This window comes from Myxocyprinus asiaticus, chromosome 31, assembly GCF_019703515.2.
Source record: "Myxocyprinus asiaticus isolate MX2 ecotype Aquarium Trade chromosome 31, UBuf_Myxa_2, whole genome shotgun sequence".
NCBI classification, from domain to species: domain Eukaryota; kingdom Metazoa; phylum Chordata; class Actinopteri; order Cypriniformes; family Catostomidae; genus Myxocyprinus; species Myxocyprinus asiaticus.
The window spans coordinates 33,448,814-33,472,610 of record NC_059374.1 but is presented as its reverse complement, the minus strand read 5'-3'; the positions used below and the strand labels follow the sequence as shown (position 1 = coordinate 33,472,610).

The window sequence follows — 23,797 nt, the reverse complement described above, 5'->3', positions numbered from 1 at the left end:
AAATAAAGCAAATAAATGAAAATGGGTAAAGCAAATTAAAGGACAAATGAACCAACCAAAACAAATAGCCTAATCTTAGATTATTAAAATAAAATAGTCTCAATGTTCACACGGAAAGTGACATTACAACGTGGGCTCATTTAATGGCATGATTTCTGTTTTAAATATAACACTTTTGATCACTATTCACAGGCCTATAGCAAAATGTCCAATGTATGGTAGCCTATATGTCCCAAAACATAAAAAAGATTGACAAAAATTATGATATAGCTAATATCCTCAAAACGTCCAAATGAGTGTCACTATGAAGAAAACACACCCAATTTACAATTACAAAGCGATAACCACAGCCTATATTTTATGCACTCACAGTGCTCTGGTGCACATGGTGTGCCTTGCTGAAAAAAACATATTCATCTTACTTGAGCGCGTTTATATATCCGATGACCAGAGTCGATATGAAACCACACCATTTAATGGCTTGTCATTTGATTCAGAGGATGCTGCCTGATGATGGTTTTTAAGAGCAGGAGGAGAGAATCATAGGCACTTCTTTGTGCGCTTTGGTCCCAGTGCTCTGTCAGCTCTGCTGGATAGGGAGGATGGGCTGCAGCCGGTGTCTGTCTGCCCTTTCACACTTATTTACATTGGACCAGCCCTCATTTTCATGCAAACCCCCAGTAAGCTCTGCCTTTGTCGTATTCCTGGAGTCTCAGTGAATGAAGACGGGCGACCAGGGCTGTGTCTCAAATCCTGGTAATCTGCCTACCTAGACAGGTACAGTAACGAATGATGCTGCGCTGCGGTTCCGCCCTGGGTAGGGAGGGGACTGTTAAACGCTGTTTTCAGTTCAGTAGAGACACTCCAATAGAAGTAAAATATCTATTCAAAATATGTTGTATTGTCGATTATATCGTGGTCGCAATAAATTCCTTTGTAAACAAATAAAATTACGATAGCAAGTGCTGCCCAGATCTCCTCCCGTAATCCGATGTCACACCCACAGGCTACATGATTTTGTTTTTATTGCACCAGTGAGGACAGTGAATGTGATATATGAACATGCCCGATATTAGAAATGTGTTTACTGCAACAAATAATAATCGACTTACCACCACAATGGAAAAAGTCAAAATGATTTTTAATACAAAATTAATTTGTGCATAGTTCTAGCCTATATGTTAACTGAAATGTTTTTCTATTTGTATTAAAAGATACTTTTCATGTTGTTAATTTTGCATTACCTTCTTTAAAAGAGGTTGACATCCATCTCAGATCAGGACCGGCTGTTCCCATTTCATTAATTTAAGTGCTTCAATTGTTATTGAACATTACTTTTTTGCAGGATAACTCAGTTCTATTTAAAAATGGCAGAGAAAGGTTCATTTACATGCAGACCTACTGTACAATACAATAGAGGCTCAGGCATCATTAAAACAGAGACACAGAAATATTATGCTTTTAATAAGATCAAACAAGTATGAGATCACTAGATGGCGGTACTACACTTAAATTAAAATTCACCTGCGGAGAGCAGCAATGAATGATTTAAAGGGATAGTTAATCCAAAAATTACAATTCTCTCATCATTTACCCACCCTCATTCCATCCCAGACGTGGATGACTTTCTTTCTTCTGCTGAATACAAACGAATATTTTTAAAGAATATTTCAGCTCTGTAGGTCCACACAATTCAAGTGATTGGTGGCCAGAACTTTGAAGGTCCAAAAAGCATATAAAGGCAGCATAGAAGTAATTCTTTGTGCATATCGCCAACTACTGAGCAGGGAGGAGAATTTATAGTAAAAAAGGACTTAAAGCTGAAGTATGTAACTTTTTCTGTTAAAATACTTTCTCCTAGCCCAGCTTAATATGCTGAGACAACTATTAGTTAGCCTTTCATAGGTTAATTTTCTTGAAAACTGCAAACACTGTGTTTGTTGCTCTATGAAAATTTCTGTTTGTTTTGAGCGACCTACTTTGACCTGCCCCAACAACGTTACTCAACCAATGGCGTGAGTTGGTGATGAGACTATCTCCTTGTTTGACCAAAGGCAGATGGGGGCATATTTAGAAAAATTTATTTTTGCAATTCCATTTGGTGGCACAGAAATGATATTAAAATTGAATATTAAATATCTGTTTTTCACCCACGCCTATCATATCGCTTCTGAAGATATGGATTTAACCACTGGAGTCGTGTGGATTACTTTTATGCTGCCTTTATGTGCTTTTTGGACCTTCAAAGTTCTGGTCACCATTCACTTGCATTGTATGGACCTACACAGCTGATATATTTTTGGGTTTGGATAAAAGCGTCTGCCAAATGCATAAATGTAAATTTTGTAAAAAATGTGTTTGTGTTCAACAGAAGACAGGTAAGACTTGAGGGTGAGAAAATTATGAATTTTCATTTTTGGGTGAACTATACCTTTAACCAGCTACAAGACTTATGCATTCAGTTTTAATTTGCACACAGGCCAGATTTGATTAAATATTGACCACATACACAGAAAACAAATGTATGAAATATTGACCTAATGTGTGAACTTAACATAAAATAAATTTTAATGTTGCCGTTTCAGGCCACAAGGAACCTGCTAGTTTGACCTCAAATCTTCATAACCTCTTGGCTAGGTCTAATGAATGCATTAACAATTATTTTATTGCACCATTAATATATATATAAAACTTTAATATATCTAAATGTTTAAATTATTGCACACAACAGATTATATGTTTTAAATGTCTAATTTATTGTGTTAGATAACCATAGGCTAGAATCTTTATCATTAAGCAAACCAACTGACTTCTGGATAAACTTTCTATACTTTAATATCATTTACAGTGTCAGCACATATAATTGAGACATATTGCAATAAGACCTACAAATATCCATGAAAACATTCATGAAACCATGAAAACACATTTAGGGCCTCTTAATGCTTACAGTGAAATGTAAAATGTTATGACACCATTCAAAGTTATTTGAATTGTCTGTATGTCTATAATTACATGGAAATGTAGTCAGTAGTCAAGTTTATTTATTTTTTTAAGGGAAAGAAAAAGTGCAGACAGTCAATATTTTTCATGATCTCTAAAAGATTAATCTCTACACTGGGAGAACATCATTCTGTATATCTGGTGTGTTACAGATTCATGTAGCTAGTATGAAATATACTGTATGCCTCTTTCATTAAAAATATATATTTTAACTTGAAAATACTATTTTTAATATCCCCCCCCCCCCCGGCTTCCAGTTAATATACTTCACAATATCTGACCTCAAAATGTTAAACATCTTAAACTCTAAATGCAATGATATTTTTCTTTGCACTTTTAATGCACAGGTAAATCTTGCACCCATCAGCCTACTAAAATGTTCATGTCTGGTCCTATCAGGGATTAAAGTGCTTTTAAAAAAAAAAATGTAAACAAAATTACTTCCATTAAGTACCGAGAGCAAACTGGTCTGCAGATACAAAACATATACCATAAAGCATTCTAATAAAGATATTATAAACATCTTAAATATATTTGTATTTATATTAATATTCAATACAAGAATATTATATTTGTTAAGGCTCTATGGGAAAACAGGACAAGTATGACTTTGGCTTGCACTGTGTTTTAGGTTTTCATTTATAAGAAACAAACCATGCAAACTTGTTGAGGTTTTAATATGACCCAACTAAATTGTAGATCCCAATAAATCATTGGCTTAATCCAAGGTGATATATTCAGTTCACTTTGCTGATGAAGTGTAAGGCAAGATCATAAATACCGTCTGCCAGGTAAGGCTGTCAGTCAACTTGTTTTAAAAGTACATTTATCATTTACCCTATGATATAGTCAATAGTATGCAGTGCAGAGACAGCAGTAGCATAAACATAACGCACAGTTAACTGTAGTTACTGAAGTAGTCTCATTAAAGTCTTTGGATTTTGGTGTCACCAACATCAAAAGAACAACTGCAAAAATCAATGTCTTTTGAAAGCATGACCTGTGGTTTGCTCTTAAAAATGGACACCTGAAACGAAAGAGGTCAGAAAAATCTGAACTCTATTTTTGGTCTTTATGTTTTTCAACTTGACTGTTTGGTTCATGTACTTTATAGTCTGCCAGAATGGCATGGGCGGTCTCTTTGCCCGTCTTCTTCACCATTGCCTTGATTCCAAGGTTATCGATATTGAAGGCAGTGACACCCACATTGATGGCCGAGTTGACAGCGTGGTCCGTGGCCTGGCCCGCTTCAGCCCCATACCTTGATTACAGATCACCCAGATTGAGTTAAAGAGGGGAAGGATTGATGAAAGATACAGAAAAAAAAAAAAAAAAAAAAAAAACCTGAATAAGCTTTAGGAGATTAAAAATTCTCAAAGAAGAGCAAAGCAGTTAAAAACATGCAGGTTCTGGAGAAAAATCAGAACTTGATTTGGAATGTAAATTAATCCTAGAGATTGCAAATAAATGTTTACTGTCCTGGCACAGGCATGAATCAAATCCAAAATGCTCAATACCTTTGAGTACAGTTAGAAGGGAAGGACGGGTGTGAAATCTGATAGTGAAGAATAATCCACAAGGCTTAAGCTTTAAATATAAACCATTCATTTTAATGAATGGCATGACAGAATTTAAATATAGCTCAGAAAAAAAATACTAATTTAGCAAAATTACATTGGTCATCAGATTAAACCATATTAAACTACCAGGTTAAATCTTCTGTTGATGCAACAGCATAATTAATGCAGGCTTAAGTTATAAAAAAAATTAAAAAATTAAATAAAATAAAAAATAAAGTTGGTGAAATTAATTATTTTTGGCTAAGTTACAGATATTCATTCCATCATTAAATTAAGGATCAGTGTACACAGCAAGAGAGGATGCTAATGGACATTATTAATAATCATTATTTCCAATAAATCATAAGCATTGCACATAAGGGCTGACCTAATCAGCCCCAAACTTAAGCTTTAGCCATGCTTGTGACCATTAATTAAGGTTATTTTATGGGATGAAGGGAAAATGGGTCTACATTTTCTCATTGGGGGGGGGGGGTCTGAAATGTTCTCTAGACCCTAAATCTGCAACCAAATAAATGGAAGAAACTAGAGTGAATGCAGTTTCATTTTCTGATCAAAGTTATTTTTGTGCAAAAGCGCAGATGTCAACAACTGCCAATGCAGAAACACAGAACATAAAATATTAGCATGATCAACTTCAAACCAGATGGAAACATTTGTAGTGTCACTTACTTATGTTTCACAGTGGTAACAGTCTCTGTCGCAACACTCTTTGTGATGTTCTTTGCTGCAACTTCTAATCCCATCCACATCGTTGCAAATCCTATATATGTTTAAATCATCAAGATATTATGGACATCACCATCATGACTGAGTAAGTTCTACTGGCGGTTGACACCATTTACGTGAGTAATAAAAACTATTTTTGACAATGGGGACAAATGTGTATAAAAATTGAGCCTTATCAGTGATTGAACTTATAAAACGCATCCGGAAATCACTTGGGACTTTTTTTGCCCCAGATTAACTTAGGTATATCTAATATATTTGGTATATAAAAAGGCACACTGTCTAACCAATTAGAGTACATTTAATTTAAAGTTATAATAATTTACTCACCTTCATGTTGTTCCAAACTTTTTTCCTTTGGTGGAATACAAAATGAGATGTTAGGGAATAATGTTAGCTTCAGTCACCATTCACTTTTAACATAACATATGAGAAAAAAAAAAAAAAAGACACAATGAAAGAGTATGGTGACTAAGGCTAACATGCTTAACATCTGGTTAACATCTCCTTTTGTGTTTCATGGATTTAGAACAACATTGTGGTGAGTGAATGAAGACAGAAATTTCCATTTTGGGTGAACTATCCCTTTACGTGCTCACTGTCTAATCAATAATACCTTAGAGACCACAATGTAACTCCTTACTTTTAAGTAGTCTCTGCAAGAACAGGTCTCCCAAGAACATACACTCACTGAGCACTTTATTCGGAACACCTGTAGACCTCATTCATGCGATTATTTAATCAACCAGTCGTGTGGCAGCAGTGCAATGCATAAAATCACACAGATATGGGTCAGGAGCTTTAGTTAATGTTCACATCAACCAATAGAATGGGGAACAAAATGTGATCAGTGATTTCGACCGTGGCATGATTCTTGGTGCCAGACAGGCTGGTTTGAGTATTTTTTGAGTATGTGACCAAAACTCAGATAAACCCTCTGTACAATTGTAGTGATCAGAATAGCATTTTAGAATGCACAACACATCGAACTTTGAGGCAGATGGTCTAAAACAGCAGAAGACCACGTCAGGCACTTTATTAGGGCCATAGTGTTCCTAATAAAGTGTTGTAAATGTAAATGCAAGTAAATGTGACCAAAAATAGCAGAGGAGATAAATATCTGTCTATTAAAAGGTAAGAGAACATTTTTGGTTTTAGTGAGCAATTTTACCTTGAACTCCACTGGCTGCAACCACCATGGCACCATCAATATTGGAGCGTCCGTCCTTGTCTTTCTTCATAGATTCTGGAATGAGTTTTCCTCCATGTTTCTTTACATGGGGCGCCAACTCTCGGCCGACATGGCCAGCGACAGTGCACAATCCATCCACTGAAACAGTACGGACAGGTTTTCTGGTTCCGAGCTCAAATCATCAGCAAAACATGATGTGCACCTCATCTTATTTAATATAATCAATCTAATGAGGAATTTACTGACAGTTCTTCATATGTCAAAGACTAAGCAATGATATCTGAAATGTGACGCTTCAAGCTCAATCACTCTCTGTAACAAGGAGCTGATCAAAAATGGACTTCCTTACCAAGGAACTGGCTGACTTTCACAGCTCCACCTGTGGCCTGTTTGGCTACATGGAGGCTTTTGGCTACAGTTGGGCTGACATTGGCTGGTTTGTCCTCTGGGGTGATGTGCTCTCGTAATTTGGATGCACCTTTATGGATGGCTTTCCCTGTATACTCCGCCCCCTTCACCAACCCCCAGCTCAACCATGAAGCCCCTGTTAGTAATTAAAAATGTAAAAATAAGGATTTTAACTGCAGAGTGTTTTTGTTCCTGGCCTTAAAGGGATATTTCACCCAAAAATGTTTCTAAAAGACCCAATGACCTCATCATTTACTCTTTACATCATTTTCAGAAAAATATCTCAGCTATGTAGATCCTTTAAATACAAGTGAATGGTGACCAGACCTTTCAAGCTCCAAAAAAATAAAAATAAATAAATAAAAGTAGAATAAATGTAATCCATATGACTCCAGTGGTTTAATATATGTCTTCAGAAGTAATGCAATCACTTTGGGTGAGAAACAGATCAATATTTCAATCCTTTTTTTACTATAAATATGGGATGGCATATGGTGAGTAAATGAAGAGAGAATTTTTATTTTTGGGTGAACTTTCCCTTGTAGGCTAATTCATACTTACTGGGTGAACGGACTTATTTTGGTTGCCTAACAATTATGTTGAAATGCACTGATGCTTTTTTTTCTGCTAAGGTGTTCGTTTGGTGATATTCCTTCTGTTTTTGCACATCCATGACATTATTGACCAAGGAGAACTTGGCTAGTCGAAGACCTTTGACAATTGGTAAAAACTAATCATGGGTGTGGTTTGGTCATGACCTTCTTTATTTCCCCTCAACTAATTTTAAAACAATGCAGCGCATACTATAAGTGCACGCTCCTCTTGCCCCTGGTGCTTTAGTTGCACTTCTTCCACTGTATAAATTAGGCTTTATATAGAACAACATGCTCAGATGATTTATTCCAAAGAAAACAAATGTTAGTTTTCATAATATTTTATCAAAATGTCAAATATGAACTTAACAGTTCCTTGAAAACAATCAAGTCCCATCCTACAATATCCTGTCTCAATCTATCAATGCATGCCAAATCACGTAGGTAAAATGAGTTGCAAATGCGGTTTTGTGTTGACTTTAAAGCAATAAGCCATTAGAGGTTGTGCTCTATAGTAATTTTACCATAGTTAAAGGGGTGTTGTTAAGATGAATGCAAAGTGTACCATGTTTTATACTCTTGCCAGGACACCTTTTACCTGTCAGGATCCCCTGGGCCACCTTCTCGCTCCATTCAGGAAGTACCTTTTCCTCCTCTGCAGCAGAGGGCGCTGCTTCAGCTGCAGGAGGCCCCATCAGCACCTTCTGTCCCAGGTTAATGGTATCTGTTTCACCATCTGATACCTTGGGGCCACATGATAGCAGACAACAGTCAAAGTACAGCATCATAAAAAGTGTAGTTCCAAGCTCAAGCATTCACTACAAGCATATGGTAACATATAAGGATGAGTTTATGAGCCAGTATGGTGTTTTGCTAAAGATAACGTGTTAAGGAATGCGGCAAGTCTTCATTTCCTCTTTTGCCAAAAAATAAATAAAAAAATCTTTTGTTGCCTCTGAACACTGATTTTGAGCCAGTGAGTCAGCAGGGTCTGGTACAACAACCTGTTATTTCCATTCAACAATGGTGATGTTTGTTGTCGCCCCCTCCTTTATAAGGAACAGTGGCACTTGGTCCCAAACTCGGCAGCAGCTGTTCTGTGAAATAATTTCTAAAAGCATAGACAAAGTTTTCCCAACTCAAAATCAAATGCAGTAAGATTATGACTCTCTGTAATGCAACAAAATTAAAATGCGTTCAGTCTCATTCACTAACCTTGCATACAGTACATACTGTAAAACCTGTGTGTAAACGTTTTCATGTAGAAATCATGATTCATGAATAAGTATGCACTTTCAAATTCAAAAGTCAAATTTAGAACAAACTTACTGTAAACCATACATACAGTATGTAAAAAAAAAGACTCCTGGTGGCATTAGACACATGGAACTTGTTAAGCTTAAATATTTATACATTGTTAGAAATAACTAATTGACCTTGCAATAAGTCTCTTATTTCAAAGTAGCAAATTAGTTCGAGAAATCTTGCGCTTGCAATTTGAACTGCAATATGATCAACAAAAAACTAGAAAGTGATTCATTTTAAACCAAAAGTTGGTCAATTTTTGTCCATGTTCTTTGACTTAAAAAAAAAAAAAAAAAAAAAAAGGCCACTCATTGAGGGTTCTCTTAAACATTCACACTGTACCTGTTTTTGTCCACTTTGTGATAGAGTCTAAGCTGACTATTCATCATTATGTTTGGAACCCAATCAACTTTAATATTATATTTTGTAATATTATAGTATATGTATTATTATTACCATCATCATTATTATTATTATTATTATTATTATATATTATTAAAACATTCCTGCAATAAAATCTTAACTTGCAAGGAACATTGCTATGTGATCTAAACGGTCAAGTTCTAAACTTTCAAGCTTTTATTTTTGCGGATGACTGCATGAGGAGTTCCTGTGTAGCAGAATTCACAACATCTGTATAATGTGCTCCTCATTTTAACATCTCCTTTGTCCATAAATACCCGGTGACATGGGGTGTATTATTTGTATATTAACTTGTAGCAGCCAAACATATTTGGAATTACACAAAAGTGAAATTAGTGAATCTGGAGCACTTTAAATAACTCACTCAGCGCACACAAGCAAACAGAACAAAACCCGCAGCACATCTGTTACTATGAGCATGAGATGGAGTTGTGGAGCAGAGAGCTGCTCTGAAAACAATAATACACAATCAGAATACAGACAGGACAGAGCAGCGTGCATAAACTTTGAACCAAGCAGACTATTTATTTATTAATTAAATCGCAGCCCTTTGAGATTTAATAATCGTACAAGGCCATATCACAATTTCAATTTTATTTTGATTAATTGTGTAGCCCTATACAGTATGTTAGAAAAGTCAAGGTCAGTTTATTATAGAGCACATTTCAAAACAACAAGTCTATCAAAGTGCTGTGCATGGGCAATTAAAACAATGAAATACAGGAACAACGAATAACCAAACAAAGATTAAGACTAAAAAAATAAGATACATATTAAGTGTTAAGTTCTTGCAATTATTAGAGAATGAGACTCAATGTTCTATATAAAAAAAACATGTTATGTGAAGCCCTGATGGGAATCAATTACCGGTAATACAGTATCAGTGTGCTATAGTTATATTTGGCTCTGCTCTTCATTCACCAGTATCCTGAGGTGAGAAGGGAAACAGTGTTCTTGGACTGCTAATAGCATTACAGCTAATTAATTATCCTTCTCCTGTCTACTTTAAATCCCTGGTTTGCTGCGGTGAGTGTTAACAGCAGGGGAGTGTTCCAGCTCAAAAGCTTAGGCCAAACCAGCTTACTATTTCATGAGTAATGAACATCATACCCAAAACCAAATGAGTGAAAATCTACTGAACATCTGTGTTAAAGGCAGTGCAAGCAGCAGAAAGCTTAAGAGGCATTGTAACGACCACATGAACTGTCAAGTGCATTAGGGCCAATATGAAGAGACATACAGAAGTTTCATTGAGAAAAGGAATTTTGTTGTGTATGTTTTGCTGGCGGTACAATAGTGGTCATGGATTAACCAAAAGTTTTGGGTTAATGATGTCATTGTACATGTAATCTTATTCCGCAACTGAACGTGTCTGAAAATAGAGGGGTTACCAAGATCATGTGATCTCAACATGGACTCTACCATCAAGGGTCACCACCATAGAAATCAGCCTTTTCTAGGTCAATGATAGGACTAGTATCTTCATCTCATGCGAGTGTACATCATTTATAAAAGTTTTGTCAAAAGTATTATTCATTTCTTTTATTATTTACTTTTTATGTTTAATGTCAAATGCCCCAAGTTTCTATTACTTAAGAACATTAGAGTTATTTTAATACAAAAATATCTGAAGTTTTTTTTAAATGACCACTACTGTCCTGCAGTTTAACTTAAAGGGATAGTTTACCCGAAAATGAAATTTCTTATCATTTACTCTTTTTCATGCCATCCCAGATGTCTGACTTTTGCTAAACACAAAAAAAGATTTTTAGAAAAAAATCTCTCCATACAATGCAAGTGAATGGTGACCAGACACGAATGAAAAACCACACACACACACACACACACACACACACACACACACACACACACAAAAGTAATCCATACGATACCAGTGGTTAAATCTATGTTTCTGAAGCGATGCAATCACTTTGGGTGAGAAACAGATCAATATTTCAATTCTTAAATCTCCACTTTCAGAATGAGAGATTTATAGTAAAAAAAGAACTGTAATATTGATTTGTTTCTCACCCACACTTATATCGCTTCTGAAGATATGGATTTAACCACTGGAGTCATATGGATTACATTTTTTGCTACCTTTAAGTAGCTTTTTGGTGCTTCAAAAGGTCTGGTCACTATTCATTTGCATTGTATGGACCTACAGAGCTGAAATATTCTTTTAAAAACATTAATTTGTGTTCTGCAAAAGAAAGACAGTCATACACATCTGGTATGGCATGTGGATGAGTAAATGCTGAGATAATTATTACTTTTAGGTGAACTTTCCCTTTAAAATCTTCAAATTACACAAGCCTTACAAGGCACTTGTCATTCAGTGGTATTGTTACAATGCTTTAGTACCTTGTTAAATAAATCTCTTAACCTCTCAAAAACACCTGAAATCTGTAAAGATAGTAAAGGGATAAAAAGGCAGACAGATGCATTGATATTTGCCCAAAGCATACAAGCAACATGCAACAACTTGATTAAAGGCCATACCAAACACAAGCAGAAACACCATGCATTTAAAGTATGTGAAGATCATGCATCTAAATTACGTAAAACAATTTACCACAGCATAAAAGTCTTGATGCTAGTCTGTTGCAATAAAGAAAGAAGAAAAACTCAAAGAATACCATACAGGGGCAGCAGCAAGTGAGATTAATATTAATATTCAGGCTGCAGAGAGTGAGGCAGTGACACAAAAAGTGTTAAACAAGGTTGAGTTGCCACACCTGCTCTGAAGCTGCAGCTGACCCCTGTGTTTTTGAGGTGGGACTGGAGCAGCTCACCTGAACACGCAAGTCAGTCATCTGAGAGAGGAGGTCCTGGAAGGTCTCTCGTTCACTTTGAGGAAGCTCAGAAGAAAGGACCACCCCAACGTACGAGCCCGGGGTGGGAGCCATCATGTCTGGGAACATGTAGACCCCCGTGTTGCAAAGCAGGACCGGGGAGTCAGTGGCCATCAAGGGGTAAACCCAGTCACAAACCTGAAATCATAATAAATGTGATTCATATATAGCACATTATTCTTGGAACAACATTTATATCAACCGTGAAAAGCCCTAACCCTACCTCTAACCCAGTCTAAAATCAGAGGGGCGTAACTGGTTGATAGAAATGTTGCTCAAATCTATAACTCAGGAACTAACTCAAAGCCTAACCCCACCGCTAAAATCAAAGGACAATGAACGCATTAACATGGACAATCTTATTATGCTAAATTTGCAGACAACATGTAAGATCATGTAAACGCCTTAAATGGTTTTCCTGTTTCAGGGTAAAGTCATAAATGGCTTAAGCATAAACCGATCGGTACAGGTAGATTTTATCCCCTTTTCTCAATTTTGTGTAACATTTAAACTCATTTACCAGCATTCTTAAGAGGTTTATCCAATGTGTGCAAGTGTTGTGCTCATGTTCGTTTACGTTTTGACATCAAAAGCAGGGAATAATCTGATGATTTCAAATGCCACGTAAAAGATTTTGGATAAAATGATATTTGGCAGTTATTAGCATATTGGTGTGCATGTAAACATGCTCAATAATTGGGTGATAAGAATGGTGTTGCAGGACCACCAAAAGATGTCCTACTTTGGTATTATGTTGGTAAAGCATAACCAGAAGTTCATCCACCTAAAAAAGTAGTACCACCTCAAAAGTATGATTCTGACAAATTAACAGATTAAATAAATATTTTACTGTAGAATCAAATGTAAATGCATTAACAACTGAATTAACTGCTTTTAACCCCTCCAGAATATAATGTCCAATAGATTTCCATTGTACGTGTATTAATGTAAACATTTGTGTGTGTGTGTGTGCGTTTTGTGTCGACAAGCCGAATTTATTTTCTGTGGTAATTGACAGCATACCTCAGATGCTGTTGATAGAGCTTACATAGGTTAGGCTATATTTAGTGTGGAATATTCCTTTAATATTGTGATTTTAAAAGCCTGTCTGGTTTGAAAACAAACCAAATAATTGTGAGACATGAAAAGATTTAATCTGATATTCAAATGTCACGTGATTCAGATCAGTATTTTCATCCAAGTAAATATTAAAAAAATATTTGGGACAAATTATGGATTAATGTTGTATTTGGCTAAATGGTAATTGTCCCTCAATCGCTAAAGAGGATCAGAATTTGAGATCCCATTCTGGAATTCTTCCCACAGTTATGATATATGACAAGAAGACAGTGGAGAGCTTTATTTTTATTTTATTTTTAATTTAGTCCCTCATGACTGCTAGCATTAAATTGGATTACTATCAAAGTCTAAAGCACAGCAACTGGAGGTTCTTTATTCAGCATGATGACATGGCTAATCTACAACCTCAATGTCAGTGTGTAGAGATGATACTGTCTACTTCAGGATTTAGGCACCATTGGGCCCTGATATGGTCCAAAAATCATTCAAGGCTTTCATATACAGAGTATTATGACTCAGTTTTTTACTTCTTTACAATCTCTCATACGGTGAGAATATTATAATTGTCTGTTTGCTTTTACCATGCTATCAGAATATTATCAAACATTATCACAAAACAATGACAGACAGGTGTTCAAAGTATAAACTGTGTTGTGCAAAACCATATCGTTAATGAGGGTGAACGTACTGTAAATCTCCATCATGAAGGTCAACAATTCAAGAAAATTCTATCAGGTCATAAAGCTAATACACATTTCATTCCATAAAACCAGGCAACTGGGGCTTTGCTGGGATGACATCATTCAGTGAAAGCCAATTGTATTTAAGCAGAGAGCAGACACCTACATGACACTGCTAAGAAGCAAGGAATGAGATAGGCCTCATTAGCCACTTTTCCACTTTCAGGCCAGTGCAAGCCAGGGCTAGCAACTGGTCAGCCAGAGCCAATAGCCTCGAACCTCGAGCTGCGAGACCAAAATCAATCTGCATTCCCACCATTGGGTTAATAGCCCCACAGTGCTGCCCTAAAAACAAGGCAACATCATACACCCCACCCATTTCACAAGCAAGAGGGAAACTCAAGCTGAGGTATCAGACTCTGAAGACTAGCTAGCCCTCAAAATGAACATGAATTTGTACTGTGTCCGCAATATTTTTTATTTTTTCCCTGAACCTGCACCATTGTGCACTAGATGCACAACTTGGCAAGTTCGGAGGCAATATACGTAATCACATCTTCGTGTCAGCAGATTCTGCCGACCTGACTGTGTATAGCTCAAATATTCAAAAGAGCCATGACTTAGTCTGCTAACCCGTACTGACGACTCTCCATTCTCTGTTGGTTTGCTTAAGTAAGCAGGTAGCTAGGTATTAAAAATTGGGAAATGAGTATCTTGGTGCTGAAGCCTCTGACCCGACTCAGAAAAACACCGCCTTTGACACTGACCCCACTTCAATCCCCAGTTGGCCTTCTTTGGCCCAAGGGTAATTGGCAGGCCAAAAGCCAACTGGCCCTTGTATGCACTAAGATGCCCTAATTTGACACCATAGTGCAAGCACAGCCATTGAAGACAACACCATCCTAAGGGTGCCAGGAGCTTTAAAGTCAGACAAAAGGTTGTGAAAGTAGGTTACAGGACACCATGACTTGAAAAAAAGCCTCCCTGGACAGTTCTGTCCAAATGCCTAGAATTTAACAACAAGATCAGTCTGGGCGTAAGAGATCTTGAGATCTGTAAGTGAGATACAAAAGTGCTTGAACATAAGGGACCATGTTGTCATCCTTATATACTAAAGGCCTAACAAACATCTTTGTATAAATATGTAGCTAAAGGGTTATCAACATGGGTGCAGACTAGCGAAGCACAATATATTGGTGACTATCAGTATCTGTCAATATTGGCATTTTATTTGGTTAATTATTGGTTTTGGTCTAAATTAGTTTATATTTGAAGCAGATAATTTCAAGGCTTATTTTCCCAGTTCAAAGGACTATAGGTCTCTGCGTAATAATAATAATGGGTGTTTCCCAATCTGTGGGTATTTTCAAATCAGGATGGGCGTTTCTAAACTATCCAATTAAAGTTGGGAATCTCAATGTAATAATCTTAAGGCGTTTCCAAACCAAGATGGGCGTTTCTAACACTGTAGTTCACAGTAAATTTATAATTTTCAAATGTATAATTTTCAGTTATGGATAACTGGCAAAATTTCTATATCAATAGTAAAGAATTTTAGAACAATAGTAAAGGGTTGTCACGATTCCAAAACGTCAGTAGCCTAGTCGGTACCATTAACAATAAAATTTCACGATTCTCAATACCAATTTCGATACCACAAAAACATAGGTATATACCATTGAACACACTCCTTTAGCCTATTTAACAAAGATAAATGTATTAATGTAAATATTCAATTAAAACAATTGCATGTTTCCTTGAAGTGTTTCTCAATTAAGTAAACATTGCTTCAAATTTTTTTTAAGTAGCACCCCTAAAAAAAATTCTCAAATTCCATCCCACCCCCCCAAATTCTGTGTTCTCATTTAATTATAAATATATAGTCTGCAGGCGCTGTGCGCTTCACAGTGAATGTGTGCTCTCTTTTTTCATTTACTACAAGCACAGTGTGTGATGCTCATAAAATGTGGCATTTCAAGCGAATGGGTTGCTTCACAAATTCACTTTGAAGCATGCAGCACATGCAGGCTGTATAGTTATTTAATTAAATGGCATCTTTTTTTAGGTTTTTATAATCACACTAGGACTTATCACAAATTTAGTTTGATTAAATTGTCCATTTCAGTGTAAAAGCAGTTACAGAGCACGTGCTCAAATAAGCTTGTGAGCATTTGAAAGCAGTTATGTGTTAGTCAGGACCGAATGGAGTTGATGCTCGGTACTACAGAAACACTGGTATCGTTACATCTTTTCATTTTAGTATCAACTTGGTCCCGAAGTACTGGTACTTTTGAAATTCTTTGTAAAGAAAATATGTTAGAGGCTATGATTGGATGTAGAAACCTTTAGAATTGCTCAATCACATGCAAGCATAATTACAGTAAACTGCACAGCTCATGATTTCATACCTGAAGGAAGGCAGGTGGTCTGTTTGGAATCCTTTCTGAGCGTTCATTGGTGAACTTTACGATGCGTAGGTACCCTGGATAAGAAGGAGCACTTACTTGGCCCTCTGGGGTTACAAAGAAGATCTGCACACCTTGAGGGAGGAAAAATAGCTCCTCTCCATCCTCCCCCAGGCTCTGAGGAGAAGGTGTAGAATTAGATGTATTGCTGTAAAACTCATCACCAACAAGGGAGAGCTCGCCTGAGTCAGTGCCATAAGAAATGCTCAGGTGCCCATCAGCAGCTTGTGGCGTGTACATAGGGGGCTGATCGCTTAAAATATTGTGTTGAGTTGTGGGGGATATTTGGGGAGGCCCCTGCATCCCAGCCGGAGGCCCACCTGCAGCCCCTGAAACCCTGCCGTTAGAGACAAGCACCTGTGGCGGAATTGGACTCTCTGGTTTGGCTTTTGGGACATCAGGGTAAAGCTTCTGAGGGGCCGCTCTGCTGCTCTCAGAGATGTCCGAGGTGGTCTCCAGCATGGCTAGACGGGTGGTGATGTTGATCAAGGTCTCCTGCATCTTGCGCTGCTTCTGCCTAGCCGCTTCCCAGGAAGGCCCGACACACTCCTCTCCTTGCGAGGGCACACTAATGGCCCGGAGGAGATGCTGTCGTCCTTGCCGATACATAGTGAGTGCCTCTGCCCTGTGCCCTGCCTCGTCCTCGGTGAGAGCTTTATTGATGCACTCAAACGCCTTCTCATACCCATCCTTGATCACCTGCAGTCTGGCTTGATCGAAGGCCTCCTGCTTTGCTTGTTCCATGCCTGAAAGGAGAACAACAAGTTGGGAATGCTAACAATTCCATTAGGTTACTATAAGCTTAAACAGGTTTACGTCACAAATGACTTCCTTAGGGCGCCACAAATGCATGTGGCATTAAAGGAGCTATATGTAAGATTGACAAAAAGCGTTTGAAATGGGTACTGCAGTCCAAATTCAAAATATTGAACAGCTGTCTGCCCCAACTCGAAGCTCATGCGGGTTGCCAGTAGTGATGGGAAGATTGGATCATTTTACAGTCTTGAATCTTTGAGTCTTGTTCAGCTAAATGAACGAATCTTTTTTCAAGTAATTTAGTTCATTTCGTTCATTTGAGCAGAATTAAATGAAGTTACATTTTCAATAGCCAAATCCCCCCAACACATCTATTTACGCAAACTTTGATTATAGTCCCAATAAGGAAAAATGTATAATGCAGCCAAGGACAAATTATGAGAAACAAATGATTAGTTCACCTCTGAATTTAATCTTTTGTCCGAGTCGTTCGTTCTTTTGTCACGTGACAGCCGTATGTGCATAGCGTATATGGCTGTCACGTGACAAAATAACGAACGACTCGTACAAGACTGGAGGTGAACTATTCATTTCTGTTTCCTGTGTGTGCCATGCATACGCTTTAAATTGTCTCCATCTTCCTAAGACATCTCCAGTATTTATCCTTGTTTTACTACGCCTCTGGTCATGGTGGTTTTTAGACGGATGGCAAGGCTTTTTAGGTTGGGTGGAATCTGATATCTCTGATCCAGTTCGTTTGCTGGCTTCCACGGCTGCAGCACACAGTGTTGTTTGCCTGCAAACTTGTTCAAATCTGGCAACCCGGCGGTGTCGAAATACTATTGGTGAGTGGGCGGGATCACACAGGCCAAAACAAACAGAAAGTCCGGCCGGAATGGAAACTTCAAAGTAGTTTATACTGGCTGTAGCATTGTTATCGAAGGAGCCAGTATTTCAACATAGCATGATTCCTAATTCTCTAATGACATATTATGGTCATTTTATGATTTAGTACAGTAAAAATATTACATATAGCACCTTTAAAGTCAACATGAGAATGTGTTCACAAACCATTTTACCCATGTAATCTGATGTATTTCCAATCAAAACAAGATATTCAATGAGAGAGAGAGAGAGAGAGAGAGAAAAAAAGAGAAGGTAATGGATTGGATTGTGTAAAGAAAATGGACATTGCATTTCAGAATGGAGCCAGGTGGTTAGAGGGGAGAGATTGTAAATTTAGAGGGATTGGTGACATCAGGTAAAAAAGGAATGTCGTTTTAGAGGCTGAGCAAGGAGTTACATTTTGTTTAAAGATTAAAGACAAACTTTGTTTTTTCCTTTGGAATTATGGGCATGGATAGATGTGAATTCATGCCTCATAATACCACAGTGTATTAACAAAGTAAACGGGGTCATTTTATACATACATACATATATATATATATATATATATATATATATATATATATATATATATATATATATATATAATAAAAACCTTTATTTAAAAAAAGTACCAAGTACTAATTGGACATATAGTACCTTGGAGTGCCATGTAAATACCCTGGTATGAATATGGCAAATCATTCAAAAGCATGATAAAGTATAACTATCTGATGCATCACTCTACCACTGCACCACAATAACACTTTTTGGTAAGGGAAATGCTTTAGTTTAAATGATGCTTATTAAGTAAAATAAGGTAATATCTTTCCAGGCCTATCAGGATTAAACAGTTTACACTGATGTAGTTGACCATAACCGTGTCATATGAGGATTTACAAACAAGACACGGTTTAACATTAAGTAGCTTATAGAAAAGAAAAAAAAAGTCTTGCTGGAAGTTTAAAGACTGAATTTGGAACCACAAATATCTCGTTAAGCCCTTTAGCCACAGAAATCAGTCATACTGAATGTGTTGCTAGCTGACATGTAATAAAGCTCGAATATATACCTTCGCTACATTCAGAGCATTGAACAATACATTCACCTTTGATAACTCACCAGGAGATGTGATTAATGAAGTAAAATATGGAGTTAAATGTATGTATTCCACCTTGTTACGATTTTGTTGACTGAACGGCTCCCTGACAGCTGATCCTGCTGCTCGACTCATGCGTGTCTATTACGTGACTAAAGAAGTTTTTCAAAGGCTCGTAGAGCGTCCACTCCACTGCGCTTCCGTGTTCAGTCACGTGTTACTTATTGAAGTTTTCGATTGGTTACAAGAGCATACTATATGTTCAGTTTTAAAAGATACTTGTAAATAACACGTCCTCTGTTGTAGGCAAGAATATTGCATTAAAACAGTTTTTTGCAATTGATCATGTATGTTTAAATAAAATATTGTGTCAGTTTAAAACAATCACGATATACTCAAAGAAATACCTTCAACTGCGTAGAGTAGGCTACTTATTACTTGAAACATTGTTGGTCTAAGAAAACAACGAGTATTTCTACATTTGAGACCGAATATGAGGAATTTGCATAGATGTTCTGGAAAATATTAAACAGTGCTACTGACACTTCAGGTTATGGTTCCTTCCGCATGTGGACTTGTAGCATCAGTGATGCGCAGTAGTGTAGCTACAAATAGCTTGTTAAAGGGGGAGTTCACCTAAAAAATGAAAATCTCTCATCATTTACTCACCCTCATGCCATCACAGATGTGTGTGACTTTGTTTCCCCCGCTGAAAACAAACGAGGATTTTTAGAAGAATATCTCAGCTCTGTAGGCCTCTACAATGCAAGTGATTGGTAGCCAGAATTTTGAAGGTCCAAAAAGCACATAAAAGGCAGCACAAAAGTAATCCACATGACTCCAGTGGTTAAATCCATACCTTCAGAAGCCATATATGATAGGGTGAGAAACAGATCAATATTTAAAGTTGAAGTATGTAATTTCCGTGCCACTAGCTCCACCAAATGGAATTGCAAAAATAAACTTTGTTTTCAAAACAGCTTTCTAAATATGCAATCAGCGTTGGTCAAACAAAGAGATAGTACCACCCCATAGGCACACCATTGGTTAAGTAATGTTGTTGGGGCAGGTCTAAATAGGTTGCTCAAAACAAAAAGTCATTATTCATAGTGCAGCAGTTTGAGACAATTAACCTATGAATGGATTACTAGCGATTTCTGCATATTAAGCTGGGATAGGAGAAAGTATTTTAACCCATAAAAAGTTACATCAGCTTTAAGTCCTTCTTTACAATAAATTCTCCTCCCTGCCTAACAGGTGGCAATATGTACAAAGAATGCAAATCGGGAAAAACAAAAGAATGTGAAAGTTAAGATTTATGGTAAAAAATTATTTACTGATCCATTTCTCACCCACACCTATTCGATTCTGAAGATTTTGATTTAACCACTGGAGTCATATGGATTAATTTTATGCTGCCTTTATATGCTTTTTGGGCCTTCAAAGTTCTGGCCACCATTCACTTGCATTGTATGGACCAGCGTAACTTAGCTAGCTAAATGTTTTTTAGTAGCTTGCCCAACACCGGAAGTCATATGGTCTTAAAAACAAGGCTTTTTTTAAAAAAAAACAAAAAAACATAGTTTTCCATATACTATGTCTATACAGGTAGGGATGTACACATAGTCAGGATGAACAATCTGTTTCAGGGGTTTTAGCCTTCCAAGACATGGCACAGTGTAAAAGTTTTGTTATTTAGCACAATGCACTTGAATCCATTTCAAAATACTTGACACACTGGGATGAATCAGACAACACAATGTCTGTCTGCTTTCCAAACTGTGTTTATCCAAAGGGATAATCGCAAATGAGAGACGTTAGAGAAAAAAACTTAGGTTCACGCTGACCAGTAAATATAGTATGAACATACTGTATCATGTGAAACATACATATGAACTCTCACCCTTACAAAAAATCTAGAGTTCTGGCAAACTAGCTGCAAATTTGCAGCAGATTTGCCACTCATTATTTTCACATTAAAATGAATTTGTTTATTGTTGTTTAAATGTTTGCAGCCTTTCACCAGTAGTGGTGAACCTGCAACAAACCTTTGGCAACAATAGACAATTTCGTGCAAGTTTGCAAAGCTCATTTGCTGCAAATTTTCCCTGAACTCTTGATTTTTGTAAGGGCTGCAATTATGCTGAGAGTGGGGTTATATACACAACTTTAAAGCCCATCCTTGTCTAAATGAGGCACTAAATCACATTGCAACTGTTTAATTCTCATAGTTATAGATCATAAATTTTGTTGGCACAGGCCATTATTTTAAGGAGGTTCTAATTTTTTACTGCAAGGAATTTCTGCAGCTCTTTGAAATGGCTATGAATTTACATAGCATGCTTGTCTCTTCTATAAAGTTAATTGAGCAAAGAGCAAAAGCTTTGTTTTCAAAATGCATTCCTATTGTCATCACATCTAATTAAGAGCAGTCACATAAAATGCACCATGTGATTTGGCCCTAAAATATTTCGGTTTAGATGTACTGATTAATAGCAGACAGCTTCAGATATGAAGATAATTCTTTACACCTGACATGTATGTTCATGATTTAAACATCTAGTCAAAATTATATAATGTAGACTGGTTTTATAAGACTTATAAATTATAGAATGTCATAAGACTATAGATGATTCTGTCCATTTAAATGAATTTTTTTAATTAATAGTAATAAGCAAGATAATGAGGGAGCTGGCTTCTCAGAGCTGGAACTGTCTTTATCATACAGCAGACAGGTATAAGAGCATCAATTTTAATCATTTGCATCATGCTAAACACATTGTGATAAAAATCAACAATTACAAATTTACTGTAAATTTAGAAATTAAAGGTGCACTCAGTAACTTGTCTTTGGGTCATCTTGGACTTACACTGACACCTAGCGGCTTGGATGCCGCATCATTTAAAAATCAATAGTTTTCGGATTCAGATGCCAGAAATTTAGTATTAACAGTCAGCAATGATTCCTTTAATTTGCGAAAGTGTCAAATAGCAGGATGGTTATGGAGATTAAGTGAGTAGTATTCGGCTGGTCATGTGATTCAAACATGGCAGCCCCCATGTGCGGACCCTCTCCATGTAGAATAAAACAGCTTTTAAAAGGTTACTGATATGACAGGAGTCTTCATTTTAATGAAAGTGGTCATGATTTCCTAGATATTGCAAAATTACAATTCATGTCTTCAGGAGTTAAACTTTTTAATGAGGAAAACATTACTGAGTGCACCTTTAACCTTACATAAAGCCATTAAAATAGATCAAGGCTTCTACAATTAGTAAACCCATTTGGATGGATTCAAACCAAAACTTTTTTTTACCAAGAGATCAGCAGAGGGCACTATATATCTCAATGTTACAGTATCTGCAGCTGTTGCTAGAGTATTTTTTAGGCTGTTTAGGAGATTGCCCATGTTAAGTTCTGCACTGGAATTTACAGTACACAAGGAAACACCTGGAGCATGTGGTAAGTTAAATGTGAGGAAAGCCATGCAAGTGTTGTAAGTTGGGATGGATTTATCCAGTTACATCTGTTTGCACACATTACTTATCACATTTGAAAGACCTTATGTTTAACATTAGTAACAGCATCCACCAACTAGCTGAACAGGAAAATATCCTTCCCACTGACACAACAACATACATAAGGAAGAGCTGGAGAAAAAGTTGTGGCAATTCATTACACATAGACATATGAAAGGGGAGATATGTAAACATGTATTATTAAAATCGACCCAAAGCAACCATAATGGCATGACATCACAGCACTGTGAAACTATACCAAAGTATATGGCTGTACTATATCTCAGGACATGTACACTAAATAAAAGAGGAATTCCCATAAACCCCCCTGAGGAAAGAAAGTTTTTGCACAATAAATCTTTGATATACCGTCACAACAGTGTCCTCAAAGTTCATAGCAACTTAAAGTTCAGAGACTGTAAACAATCACACTTGCTCTCTCAAAGATGTGTGTACAAGGGGGACAAAGTCTGTAAACATATTGAACCATAGAGTTACCGTAGCCTTTCTCTCAGCTCGAACCAGTCTGGCCATTCTTCATTGACCTCTCTCATTAACAAGGCGTTTCCGCAGAACTGCTACTCACTGGATGGTTTTTTGTTTTTGGCACCATTCTGAGTAAACTAGAGACTGCGGTGCGTGAAAATCCTAAGAGATCAGCAGTTACAGAAATACTCAAACCAGCCCGTCTGGCACCAACAATCATGCTACGGTCGAAATCACTGAGATCACATATTTTTCCCCATTCTGATGGTTGATGTGAACATAAACTGAAGCTCCTGACCCATATCTGAATGATTTTATGCATTGCACTGCTGCCACACAATTGGCTGATTAGATAACCACATGAATAAGAAGGTGTACAGATGTTCCTAATAAAGTGCTGAGTGAGTGTATTTATACAGATTATGGAGTGCAGTGTTTGAGATCTGGACCAAATTCAGACCATATGGACCACATTGACTATCTGGGCACGGGGCTCAACAACATTGCATTAACAACAAATGAGAGTTGACCATTAGATTTTATGCCTAAAGAGACAGATAAAAAATTACTAAAGAAACCCAGTGTCATTATTCCAAGTGTTAAACGTTTAGAAATGCATTACTATGCTCTTAGAAATTAAAATTGCCAATCAAATATATCGAATTGTCAATCAAAAATATATTGTCATTTAAATATATTTTAAAGACTATAAATGCATTAATATTTGAGACTTAATTTT

General features: G+C 36.8%; 2 protein-coding genes across 7 annotated transcripts in view; both read right to left on the bottom strand.

Annotated features, from left to right (window-relative positions):
* LOC127422038 (serine/threonine-protein kinase DCLK1-like) overlaps window positions 1-750 on the bottom strand; it is a 63,778-nt gene extending 63,028 nt beyond the window's left edge. For both annotated transcript variants that reach the window (XM_051665368.1, XM_051665369.1), the window contains exon 1: window positions 423-750. The gene's annotated coding sequence lies outside the window, so the exon portion shown is untranslated. The remainder of the gene's footprint in view (window positions 1-422) is intronic.
* A 1,005-nt stretch (window positions 751-1,755) lies between these two features.
* On the bottom strand, window positions 1,756-19,220 carry LOC127422092 (spartin-like). Of its 5 annotated transcripts, none has more exons than XM_051665451.1 (9): window positions 19,077-19,220; window positions 16,257-17,059; window positions 12,029-12,226; window positions 11,598-11,639; window positions 8,104-8,248; window positions 6,854-7,048; window positions 6,484-6,642; window positions 5,256-5,346; window positions 1,756-4,264 (listed from the first exon to the last, which is right to left on the bottom strand). In XM_051665451.1, exons 1-9 carry the CDS (start codon window positions 19,186-19,188, stop codon window positions 4,063-4,065), a joined length of 1,947 nt encoding a protein of 648 aa, XP_051521411.1. In that variant the 5' UTR covers window positions 19,189-19,220; the 3' UTR covers window positions 1,756-4,062. The 5 variants fall into 5 exon arrangements, with proteins under 5 accessions (XP_051521411.1, XP_051521413.1, XP_051521414.1 ...); XM_051665453.1 differs by having other exon boundaries at window positions 19,129-19,203; XM_051665454.1 differs by having other exon boundaries at window positions 19,063-19,164.
* Between the last annotated feature and the right edge of the window lie 4,577 nt (window positions 19,221-23,797).

Excerpts from the sequence above, each read along its gene's own strand:
- LOC127422092 (XM_051665451.1), bottom strand. The coding sequence starts at position 19,188 with ATGAGTCGAGCAGCAGGATCAGCTGTCAGGGAGCCGTTCAGTCAACAA. Across the intron at positions 17,060-19,076 it reads TTCATTAATCACATCTCCTG|GCATGGAACAAGCAAAGCAG; the intron begins GTGAGTTATCAA and ends TTCTCCTTTCAG. Across the intron at positions 8,249-11,597 it reads TAAGAGATTTATTTAACAAG|GTATCAGATGGTGAAACAGA; the intron begins GTACTAAAGCAT and ends TGTGGCCCCAAG.